Genomic DNA, 11,789 nt, shown 5'->3' with positions numbered 1-11,789 from the left:
TCTGCCGTGTCAAAATAAGTGTGAGACTCCAGAATTTATAAATGGAATATAAATTTGGTCCTTTAATGACATACAAAACACGAGCCATGACAAACATGGGTGGAATTCATGGAACATCATTAGTAGCAACATTATCACTTGGCAACAATTGCACCAGATGTTTCATGTACTGTAGAATCACTGTTGATATCAAGGTGCAGCATATATCAAGATCTGACAGAAGGTAGCGTTTTATTACATTTAAGGTGGTAGTAGCTTTATTCCTAACCAAGAAGGCACATGATAAGAGTTTAAAACTACATGTCCCAGAATGCTTTCATCTTAAGACAGTGCCTGTTTTACAGACTGTGGCACTCTACTGAGGTAGTAGTCGTGATTCCGCAGAGTGGCCAGTACACCAGCTGAGTTCATGTGTTTGACATTAGCATCGTAGCAGTATGCATTTCCATGCATGTCAGTTAGTTTGCCTGGGGAAGGGACAGATGTGTCAATGGTCATGCCGAATCATCTCCACACATACAAAACACCATTGTTAGCAGATATATATTACTATATATAACTATATTATGCAAAACTTGTAATTCATTCCTCAAAGAAGCGCAACTTTTGAAGAAAAAGGTTTTTTTCTAACTATTTATCACTTGAGGGAGTTTCTGTTTGTGATAACTGTACACAAGAAATCCATATAATCAATGGCTCTCAGTAATGACATCACATTCAAAGATGCCTTTTTAACATTACTAACTGCACACTCGTGGTTACTGTTGGTATCGTCATGTGTATGAATGAAGTATGTTGAAACCAGGACAGATCCTTACCACCCACTGCATGCAGGATGGCTTCAGGTCCACAGGTATCCCACTTTTTAGTGCCTAGGCTGGCAAACACGTAGGCAGAGGCCTTCCCCTCCACTAGCTGGACAATCTATTGGGAAACACAAAGCACACATGTAAGTGCTTATCTTCGTTCTGAACCATGAGCAGCTTCCTTAGAATAAGCAGACTGAATGGAAAGTCGCTGGAAGGAGATGGAAGATTAGAAACTGAAATATTGGCCCCGCCCACCTTGTTTCCTGCCCCTCCTACTTTGATGACTTTGTGCGGCTCCATGGCCTGAACACAGTCCGTCACCAACTTGTTGCTGTGGGAACGCGTGGTAGTGACGATGCGCTGGTTGTCCGGTACTTCCTGTAGCTGGAAGCCAAAAGCTCCCAGGCCCAGGACCCCCCACATGGTCCTGCCCAAGACTGCCCCTGAGCCCAGCTAAGGGGACAGCACAGAGGTGAGTTCACCCAACTAATAACAGATTTCAGATCATTGCAAACAACCAAGGTCCTATGAAGGAGGGCTGGACGGTATATCGACTTCTTAAAGGTATTTCCAGATGAGATGTATATCGATATAAAAACATTTTATGTGTTTGATGGCAGCTTATAAATCACACAGGGTTATGATTACATAGCTTTTCATCAGTATACTAAATCACTTGGTTGAACTGTAAAGGAGATTTTCTATGCTCTCTTGTTTACAACCTGAGCTTGCTCCTTACACTTCAGCAAAAACATTTATGTATATTTTCCCAAGAACACTGTGGTGGGTTGTTAACCATATTATGCATAAAATGCAATTGCTTAAATTATATTCAGTATTTTTAAAAAGGATATAATGTGAAGTCAAAACCTATATGTTCTCACCTGTTCATTTTATTTTGGTCAGTCTGTTTTAAGAAAAGTCTACATTTAGTCTACTTTATAGAAAAAAAGACCTACATATATATCATGTATTGGTGGTATAAATGAGCCATTCAGGGTCTTATTACAACAAGAGTGTTTTTTATTCTTATGAGACTAAATAACTCATCTGTTTAGTCATCTATGCTTAAACTGAATGGTACATTCTAGGCTTGGCCGGTATCTACTTTTTCATACCATCTTATCTTCCGTATTTGGGTATATAAAAAAACCCCATAAAAACTGAGCTGCTGGTGGTATTAGTAACTGTACCACGTATGAAATTGTTTAGCCTACAATGCTAATGTACAGTTAGCCTACTTAGACAGGTCTGGCTGTAGAGCAGAAATGACCTAATTTGAGTGAAACCGCGTCAGCCATAATGCACTGTAAACGCCAGAATCATCTGAGAGTAAACCGGGTCAGTTAAGCGCTAGGGAACGCAGAGACAACTTGTTGAAGAGTTAAAAACATCACCCTTTGTTTATTTCAACACAGAGCACCCGCAGTCACCATCTTTCCCACCAGTAGACTGCCCTCTGGTGGTGCGTGCTGTGCAGTACAATACATCGCCTCAATACCTCACTCAGTACATCACTCAGTACATCACTCAGTACATCACTCAGTACATCACTCAGTACAGCATCTCCGCATTAGTTTAATAGAAATAGGAGCGTCTGTATTTTTTACGGTAATGAAAATCATTCCTTACTAAATGATTTCTAAATACCCGGTATACTGTAATACAGTGATACCGCCCAACACTAGTACATTCATGTTCAAGTTGCCTGTTGGTTGATGGGAAATGAAATCTCATACCTGGTAGTTGTAGAAGGGCTGGTTGATGACTCCTGCTATGGCTCTGCCACCATAAGAAATTCCAATCAACACTGTCACATGGTCAAGGAGCCCTGAATTGAAACACCAAAACAATCCAGTCACACAAGACAGTGCACCAATATTAAGATTAGTATCCCTGCGTCCCAAAAGCACCACACTCAGATATAGGTTGTAGAAGCCTAGCAACATGCCTCATCACATAAGCAGCACTAGCTGATTCAAAGACAGTGACTTCCCTCAAGTAAATGTGTCCACTTTCCAATCTCTCTGCACCTGACTCATCCCTGTGACCCCCCCCCCCCCCCCCCACTCCACTCCCCAACCCTTCCATGCTGAGCCTACGGAGTGCGGTGGCCAACAGCTGAAGCTCGGCGCCTGAGTGGACCTTCTGTCTGTGAGGGATGCTGTACAGTAAACTCGCAGCTACAGCAAAAACAGCACAGGAGGAACAAGGAAGAAAATAAGGAAAGAAGAAATAAAGCAGATGAGAGACGGAGAGCAGAAGACAGGGAGACAGCAAGAAAGCAAATGGTTACACACAGAGGGGGTTAAGGCAAAATGGTGGAAGTAAGACATAGGCAACCATCACCACCAACAATGAACTACCGCTTTAATGCCCGTCTTAAAGCCCCACTTTTCATCAGTCCCAAGGTCTCCATGGTGCACAGACTGATCTATAAATGTTATATAGGTCAGTGGGTGCATGTCATTTAATGAACACAGCAGAGATTGCTAGACGAATAGTCCAGAAAGTAAATCAAGAAACTACAGAGCTAGTGTGATAAATCAGCTGTTGTAAGCAGGACTGAGAATCAGCCAATTAGAGATTTTAATGGAAATTAGAATGCATGCTGCATGAGAATGATAAATCGTTGCTAGCCCCAACAGAAGACAGGATAGCTTACCTTCTGTGTATTCCTTGGTGCCATCCAGTGGATCAACCCACACGACAAGCTAAGATTTGGACAAGGAGATACACAAATTACAACAATGATCAGACAAAACAACCAAAGCCACATCGGATTTGTGGATAATTGTAGCAAAGGGAGAGAGCCTTGAACCTGGTTCTACAGAGTAACAAACCTGCACACTGACCACGATGCCAAAGAGCCAGGCTCTGTGTTATGGCAGCCAGAGCGCATACTCAACCGTAGTGACTGCACACTCACACACTGCCCTCCCCTTCAGGAAGTGCACCCATGCGCTTCACGCACACTGGAATCCCTCACACATCTTCCAATCGTACTCTGCAGCTGCTACTGTGTCAGTCATGGGAACCAGGGGCATCGCTAGACCTAGTAGGCCTTTATTCATGTAGTGTCTAGCCCCAATGTGCTGTAAATCAATGTGATCAGTATGTCTAAGCTATCAGTCATCATTGTCATTAAAAAAATTAAATCTCAGCAATTGCACCACTGCGTTTAAAATGATAGGATTGGCGCAGGGAACAATGTGCCATTTGTCTGTGCAACACATTTGGCAAGGAGTATAAACTCTTACCGCTACTCTATGCTTATAATTATCACCTAACTGCAACCCTCTGTATCATCACAAAACTTCAACATTATTTACAACATTGAGATCTCCTGTGCACCAGCTGGCCAAGAAGCTGTATGTGCAATCAGTTGTGTGCAAATTGCTTGTTACTCTGAAGTTTACTGATGATCAAACATTAACTTTTATACCTGGTGGGAATATATGAAATACAATAATTAAGTGATATGACTTCTACAGGCATGGGAGGTCAAACGTATTCCCTCGTCAAACCCTCCAACCCCGATCTGCATTTACTTGGAACGCCCCCTTAGCAAGGTCACCTGCGCCCAACCCCCCCTAGTTTGGGAACCACTGGTCTAACATAAGTCAAACAATCTCCAAGAGTAAAATCCCTCTTCCTCACCTCCTCTTCTTTCAGGCTGCTGTACTCCGGAGGGCATGGCTTCAGCAGGACCTCCTCAGCTTGTTTGGTCTCTATCAGGTCCTCCTCTACTGTCTCTGCCGGCAGGTCCTGCAGGTAGGTAAACAGCAGCATCACACACCTGGCCACACCTGACTGGTCAATTGAATATATTTTTGAAGTTATAAAGTAAGGACAGCAAGACAAGGCTGATACCTCTTCTCCAATGATGGTGAGCTTTGGGAAGCTGCGGGACAGTGAAGCGCAGATGCTCTTTTGGACGAGTCTATCAGCTGCAGTCTGCAAGTCGTTGGCACCTGTCTGCACATGAGAAAGCGTCACTAATTGAATGTCCTTTCAGTTAAACGTGGCTAGAAGTTTAACAATTAAATGTATATAGTTTAATAATGAAATAAACATAATTAATGCCATATCTATGCATTTTTTTCTACCTTTTCAACTATGCCCAGGTCTCCGCTCTGCATCACCCTCCTTGCGATGGCTCCGGACTTCTCCGCCACTGCGTAGGCCGAAGCCATCAGTCGCATGAGAAGTAATGGATTGGTAGCCATGGCTAAACAAACACATGAGTGCGATACATAGCCATAGGGAAGGTTTCCAGATTATGCTTAGTCACCATTACATTTTACTTGTTGCACAACCTTTTGTATGAGTGCCAGATCATTTCACTTTGACTTTACACCTCTCAACAGGTCATTATTAACACGCCCACATACTCTCAAGACAACCTTTCATTCATTAAAACCAACAAAAATATGGTAGGCACGGACGTAGCTCACATCCTTAGGCGAAACGCTGGTAACAAAGTAACAATAAAATGTAACTTAACTGGGCCTACTGCATCACTCATAAGGACTTTCCTTGATTGACACTGACGTGAAACCCACTTATGATGTACAAATGTCAAACGTATGTACAATTAGCAAAGTTTCGAGATACAGTAATCTAACTTAACTAACGTTAGCATAGTTCCTGTTTACTATCAGTATCGCCCCCAACAGAGATGACTTTAATACATAAAGTATTTTTTTTTTTTTTTACAGTAGTGATGTTAAATCTTAGTTAAGTTAAGCTCTACACACCCTAACGTTAATGGTTTATTGCTTTGACTCCCAGGTCAATATCGTTACTACGGAATATATCTTTCTATTGTTAAGGTAAATGGTTATATAACAGTTTTAAAATGAACGCAAACGTTTTAACTGTTTCCATGCTTTTGAAACATGCAATGTGAACGTAACAGCTAACATTAAACTGATGAGTTGTGACCAACTGTCAAAGATACTGAACTAACTTAACGTTGACGTTATTTGATCATTTGGTTGACATTACTGGCTAGCCAGCTAAGGTCAGTTCGGCAGTCTAGCTAAATCTATGAGAAGCAGGATCCTAATTTGTAATTACAAACACGGTCTGACTTCCTAAATCTTAAGACATATTAGTAAGAACAAAAACAAAAGATATTTAGGATACCTGGAACAGTACGTCTTCGGTATGGCCAAACTGCAGATTGCACAGGGATTCAGCTCATGTAACCACTCAGACCAAACATTTTAGAATACTCCGCCTTGCGGAGCACACCTAGGTCCTAAAGCCCTACCCGTTAACTATATGTAATTTAAGTCAAATAGACCTCTGAGGAAGTGTTTGTAGTCCAGCAAGGCAGATGCCCCACCCCGGATTTACCAGGATCTCTAGTAACTCTGGCTCAGAGATCCAAATAAGGCTCAAATAGCGCCTGTCCATGGTTACTACGTTTGGCCGTGTTCACACTTGACTTTTTTCCCAACTGCTAGCGCCTTTTTTACATGCAACCCTATGGAGAAAAGGAAAAAGGCGGACGCCTTTTAAAAACTTTAAAAAAAAACCGACGCTTTTTTGAGTTCAATTTTCTCAACTTTTCAGAAGCGCTGGGTGACGTCAAGCGCCTTTCTGACAGCTGACCAATCAGGACAAGGAGAGTAGGTACGCGTGTACCTTCCCTAGTAACCTACTACCTTAGTTAAAAAAAATGGCGGACCAAACTCTGTAGATCAGGGGTCTTCAACCTTTTTCAGCCAAAGGACCCCTTGGCTGAGAGAAACACTGAGCAGGGACCCCCAGCTCCGCCGCCCCAAATTTGGGCCTGGTATTCATATAATTTATTTGGAACTAAGTGTCAGTCACACACACACACTCCCCTACACATGTTTGAACATAATTACAAATCATCTGTGTCACACAACTCGTTTCAATTTATTCTGTTTATTATTGACATTTTTTCTCCTTTACAGTTAGCCATCACTCTGTATTCAATTAGGGAGGAACAAAGAATTGAGTAGCTTGAGAAGCTTAAGTATGGATGAAATATTTCATACCTAGTGAGAGATCTGACGTTTGAGAATTCATCATTCATGTCTTTGGCAACAACATTCTCCCTATGAAGCATGCAGTGCGTCATACATGGCTCTTGCACCGTCTGTGCACATCGCGACACATTTTGGCCAGGGTATATCATGTTCACGGAAAAAATTGTCGATCACTTTGTAAATCTCTGAACTTTTTTTTACCTCCAGGCAGCTGCTTACAGAATAGAAATTCCTCCTGCATCTCATTTTGGTCGACAAATCACAAAAAAAGCTAAAAGCTGAGCGTCGTTTGACACATCAGTGGATTCATCTAATTGTAGTGCAAAATAATCTACCTTCGGGAGTTTTGCGACTAGTAGTGCCCGCATTGGGATGCTTTTCAGTTTTTTTACGTACTCATCCTTCCCAAACATTGTTTTGCACATATCACTAGCTGTTGGTAATATTAAACTTTCCGGAATTATGTATGGCTGTTTGGTCTGAGTGACATGTAATGCAACTTGATAAGAGGCTTTTAAAGCTAGCTCGCACACTTTGGCTGATTGTCTCATCAAGGTCTGCTGGCCCTCAAAAGATTTTAAACAGGAAATATTAAATGTTTTTTTTTCTTATTTCTTGAGCTGGGTTGTCTTTGAGTGTTGTTGCAGCTTTAATGGTTTCATAGTTTCGTTTGATAGCACGGAAGAGCAAACCACGCAGACTGCTAATTCTTCACCATCGGTCTCTTTGTAGGTGAAGGCAAACTTCAGATAATTCTCTGAATATTTACGTGTCTTCTCCCGTTTGCGCCTTTGGCTGTTCATGGAAGCGGTGTTGGCATCCTCTGAAGGTAGATCATCTGAACCGCCATCAGTGGTGTCTGACAAGGAGCTTTTTTTCCGAGAAATTACAAAACGATCAATTATTTCAAATTGTGTGGTTATGGCAGGTAACGTCTTTTGGCACCAGATAGCATGTAGCTAAAAGTGCATACCGGTATGTTGCGGTAAGCAATTTTTACGTTCTGTTTATGTTTATGTAGTCTTTTGGACGTTTTACATTTTTCGGAAGAGGGAAAAAATGCTTCAGATGAAATAATTTGGCAGTACCTCTGTGGACCCCCTGGGGGTCGCGAACCCCCGGTTGAAGACCTCTGCTGTAGATCATCGTATTTGTACCTAAACGTTTTTAATTTACTTTTTTTTGCTTACATTTTTAGAAAGTTACCGAGAAATAGACACTGTAAAATATAAAAAACCCATTATTGTAACTCAAAAATACGTCTAAGAGGATTTGCGAGGTGTCTGAGCCACCCATCTAATGTTAGCATGCTACTAGCCGTTAGTGATTAGCAATTTCTCTGTGTTTTTGCAAAGCATCGCCCCCAACTTTCTTTTCCCGACATTTACATTTATCTTGCACATAATCCATCCCCATAAACCGGAGATTTCAAGAGTACAGATGCCTTTCAATATGCAGGTGCAGGATGGGTGAACGACACCAAGATATGGCATTTGGAGACAAAAACAATATGTATGTGATCACAGGACATGTAGATAGCTAAGTAATTCAAACAGCGATTTTAGTTTTAGTATTTTAGTGGTGTTTTAATTGATACAATCGTGAATAATTGCTGTGTCTTATCAAAGCTAAACTCTCCTGAGCAAGCAAGAGTGCCAATATGGGATAAGGAGTTGTAGCTAAAGCCCTTAGTAAAGGGCTAAACAGCTCGCTAGCTATTAGCACTCTAGCTTGCTCAGGAGAGTTTAGCTTTGATAAGACACAGCAATTATTCACGCATTTCATGCACCCATAAACAGCGCCTTGGCTGTTCACAAACACCCTCCTCCTCCTCAAACGCCAAAGATAAAGCAAGTAATTGCATTTTATTGGCCATAGTAGCTAGCTAACAATAGTAGTTGATAACCAACGGATAGTAATGTATCACTAGAATGTATGATTCTTGTTGTTAAGGTTACAGAATTCTCGCGCTGAAGCACTCAAAAGGCGCTGAAGGCAGCGCTTTTTTTCTAAAAAAATAAATCAAGTGTGAACACGGCCTTCCTGAACTTTCCCAAATGCTGAGTTAACCAGTTGCGCAGTGCAATGTCCACTGAAAAGTCTTTATAAGCTTCAGCCACTTTAAAGACATTAGGATCAGGCAACAGTGTAGTTACATCCGAGCCACATGAAGAGATTTTTTTCATGAAAAAAAAAAAACGTCCAAATATGTAATTTTGAGGAACAGAGGGGTTTAATCAATGCCATGAGAAGAACTTTAATACAATGAGACAATAGTTTTTATAATTACCAATATGCGCTTACCTCTAGCATTTCAGCAGTTCTCTCACCAAAATCAAATATTCATACCGGTAGTTCAAGCATATTCAGATATTGATCCATTCCAGATGGGTGTGCTTGCGCTCTTTTTCAGTTGGCATTGAGGGTTGTGGTATTTTTGCTTCTTCCCGTGGGTTGGAAGCTGACTGAGAGGCTGTGGTGTAAAGGTGGTTATTAGGTCTACATGCCAAAGCCAAATTTCGAAGTTAATCGAATTTGGTGCTGGACTGTAAGTAAGGGATATTGTCCGGCGGTCATTATCCAAAAATAAATGAACAGGACCCCGACGCGCTTGTTTCGTACTGAAGAGAATTCTTTTTGGATAATGACCGCTGGACAATACATTATCCTGCTTATTATACGGTTACTTGCCAAAAGGATAGAAGACATTCCTCCAAAATCAGTGGCGGCTCCTAAAAAAATTCTCAGGGGGGGGCAATTTTTTTGATAATGATTAAGGCGACCCATTCAGTAGGTACATTAAGTTAGCTGATTAACTCATACAGCAATACCTTTTTGTCCACTATTGGCAGCACACAACAGTAATACGTCCCCTCTTGCTACATAGCTAGAGTAGCAAGTTACAGGTGGAAAGCTATGGAAGAAAGTTGCATCCAGGAGCCTTCATAAGCAAACATGATGTGGCTCCACATTAAATTATCCCACTTTTTCATTATCCACGTGTCTCAAATGTTGTATGATGTAACATAGCTTAACAGGACACCTGATATGTCCAGTAACATCATAAAGAAGGGGTAACATAAGTCAAAACCAACAATATTTATTGACTGATCTTGAAAGTATTGGCTCACAAAAGCAAAATAAGTCATCACATAAAAAATTATTCAGTGTTAGTGCAAGAAGCGAACTGTGAAACACACTGTGAAACCTATGAAAAGTGACAGTGGTATATGAAATACAGACCGCGTTTTTCTTTCGTTCCAAATCTTGGATGTAGGATTTCCCTCCCTTTGTAGAAACTTGTTGAATGGATACATTTGGTCTAGGAAGTCCTAATTGTTTTGTTGTCAATTTATCTTCATTAGTACGCCGACTAAAAAGGAGTTTCTGTCAAAGAGCGAATCGAGTTACTGGACAGGGCAGCCATCTTGACAGAATATGCCTCCGTCGAAGCTGTATGACGTTTGTATAGGCTTTTACGTCCACTACTTATGACACGACATGGAGGGGCGAGCCCTCCCGGAAGCCATAGAGAATGCATTGAGAGCTCTGTTTTGTGAAAAAAAAATGGATTTAACATGGGAGTCAATGGGAGAGGTCTGGGGCGATTTTCATTTCGCCCCAAATCGCCCCAGAAGGGGCGGGGCCATTTGAAGCACGACTTTAGGCTGACTGAACGACTGTTACCTGATTCGACAATGACATACAGAGGCAGATCACACGGTCTAGTGGTAGAATCCGACAGAAAAAAAATTATTACATTTAAATGTACATGTCATTTACGCAACTTACAAGGATATTGCGTTAATACATCAGGAGGTTTTTTTTTTTTTTTCCTAGGCAGTGCGTCGCCCCAATCGCCCTTATGGACGAGCCGCCCCTGTCCAAAATACTACTTTTTAATGATTTTGTTGCCGTTTCGTGATTTCCGCTAAGAAAAAATAGTTCTTCAAGCAAATATAACGTTTAAGTTTCAGGTGTTACTTGCCTACTTTAAATTACAATGAGTCTTTTACATTAAATTACCAGACTACTTGCGGAATGATATGAAAGATGTGAATTAGAAGCACAAAACCGGTTGCCAATGACAGAGGTCAAAATCTTTTCGCAGCGGTGAATATCAAGAAATATCAGACCTGCGAACGTTGGGGTGGCCCATTCAAATCAACGGAACTTTTTGGAACATTCTGAAGAACCGTATAATAAAGTTTTTTGGGGAACAGGCTGTTCCTTACATCAGCCTAATGTAACATCCTAGCATATTGTTATATTTGCGAGGCATTTCCTAAACAGGTCTGGTGCACCTCGAGATAACAACTTGTTCTGTCAATCAATCAATCAATCAATTTGTTTATTTGATCAAGAGGGACAGTGTACATTCATGAACATGTAAATGCACCCAATTATAGCCAAAAGGCTAGTTTCCATTGGCAGTCCCCCTGCCAGAGTGAAAAAGGCTATACAACCTAAAAAAAAAGGCATTAACGTATATATCAAACATAACATTGACAATAAATCTAAAATAAAATAAAATCCCAATATACAAGTTCTACTGCTTACCCACTAATGATCACATTTTTGGTTATTTATCAACCAAAATGCTGTGATGCTGAATGTTGAAACATGGTGGAGTAGCCTAAACTGATACACAGACACAGTGTGTCACTCACTCGCTCTGCACAGGAGTCTTATTATTATCTTTTAGCTATTGCTGAAAGATGCTGAAAAACTGATTCATGCCTTTATTTCAAGCCGTCTTGATTATTGTAATGCAATCCTTACTGGCCTCCCCAAAAAAACAACTGAGAGACTTCAGCTCATTCAAAACTCTGCAGCTCGGCTATTAACCAGAACCAAGAGGAGAGAGCACATTAGTCCAGTTTTAGCTGCTCTGCACTGGCTTCCAGTAACTTTTAGAATTGACTTTAAGGTCCTTCTCCTAATATACAAAGCC

At 41.1% G+C, this 11,789-nt stretch overlaps 1 protein-coding gene across 2 annotated transcripts; it reads right to left on the bottom strand.

Annotated features, from left to right (window-relative positions):
* Positions 1 to 34: 34 nt before the first annotated feature.
* Positions 35 to 6,106, bottom strand: bpnt1 (bisphosphate nucleotidase 1). 2 transcript variants are annotated; one of them, XM_031581066.2, is made up of 10 exons: positions 5,961 to 6,106; positions 4,919 to 5,040; positions 4,683 to 4,787; positions 4,470 to 4,577; positions 3,475 to 3,523; positions 2,912 to 2,992; positions 2,549 to 2,640; positions 1,065 to 1,262; positions 819 to 924; positions 35 to 467 (listed from the first exon to the last, which is right to left on the bottom strand). In XM_031581066.2, the coding sequence occupies exons 2-10, from the start codon at positions 5,036 to 5,038 to the stop codon at positions 322 to 324; spliced, it is 1,005 nt and encodes a 334-aa protein (XP_031436926.1). In that variant the 5' UTR covers positions 5,039 to 5,040; positions 5,961 to 6,106; the 3' UTR covers positions 35 to 321. The 2 variants fall into 2 exon arrangements, with proteins under 2 accessions (XP_031436926.1, XP_012671179.1); XM_012815725.3 differs by lacking the exon at positions 2,912 to 2,992 and having other exon boundaries at positions 5,961 to 6,102.
* Between the last annotated feature and the right edge of the window lie 5,683 nt (positions 6,107 to 11,789).

This window comes from Clupea harengus, chromosome 15, assembly GCF_900700415.2.
Source record: "Clupea harengus chromosome 15, Ch_v2.0.2, whole genome shotgun sequence".
NCBI classification, from domain to species: Eukaryota; Metazoa; Chordata; class Actinopteri; order Clupeiformes; family Clupeidae; genus Clupea; species Clupea harengus.
The sequence above is the reverse complement of the archived record's forward strand: the minus strand, read 5'-3'. Positions and strand labels throughout refer to the sequence as shown.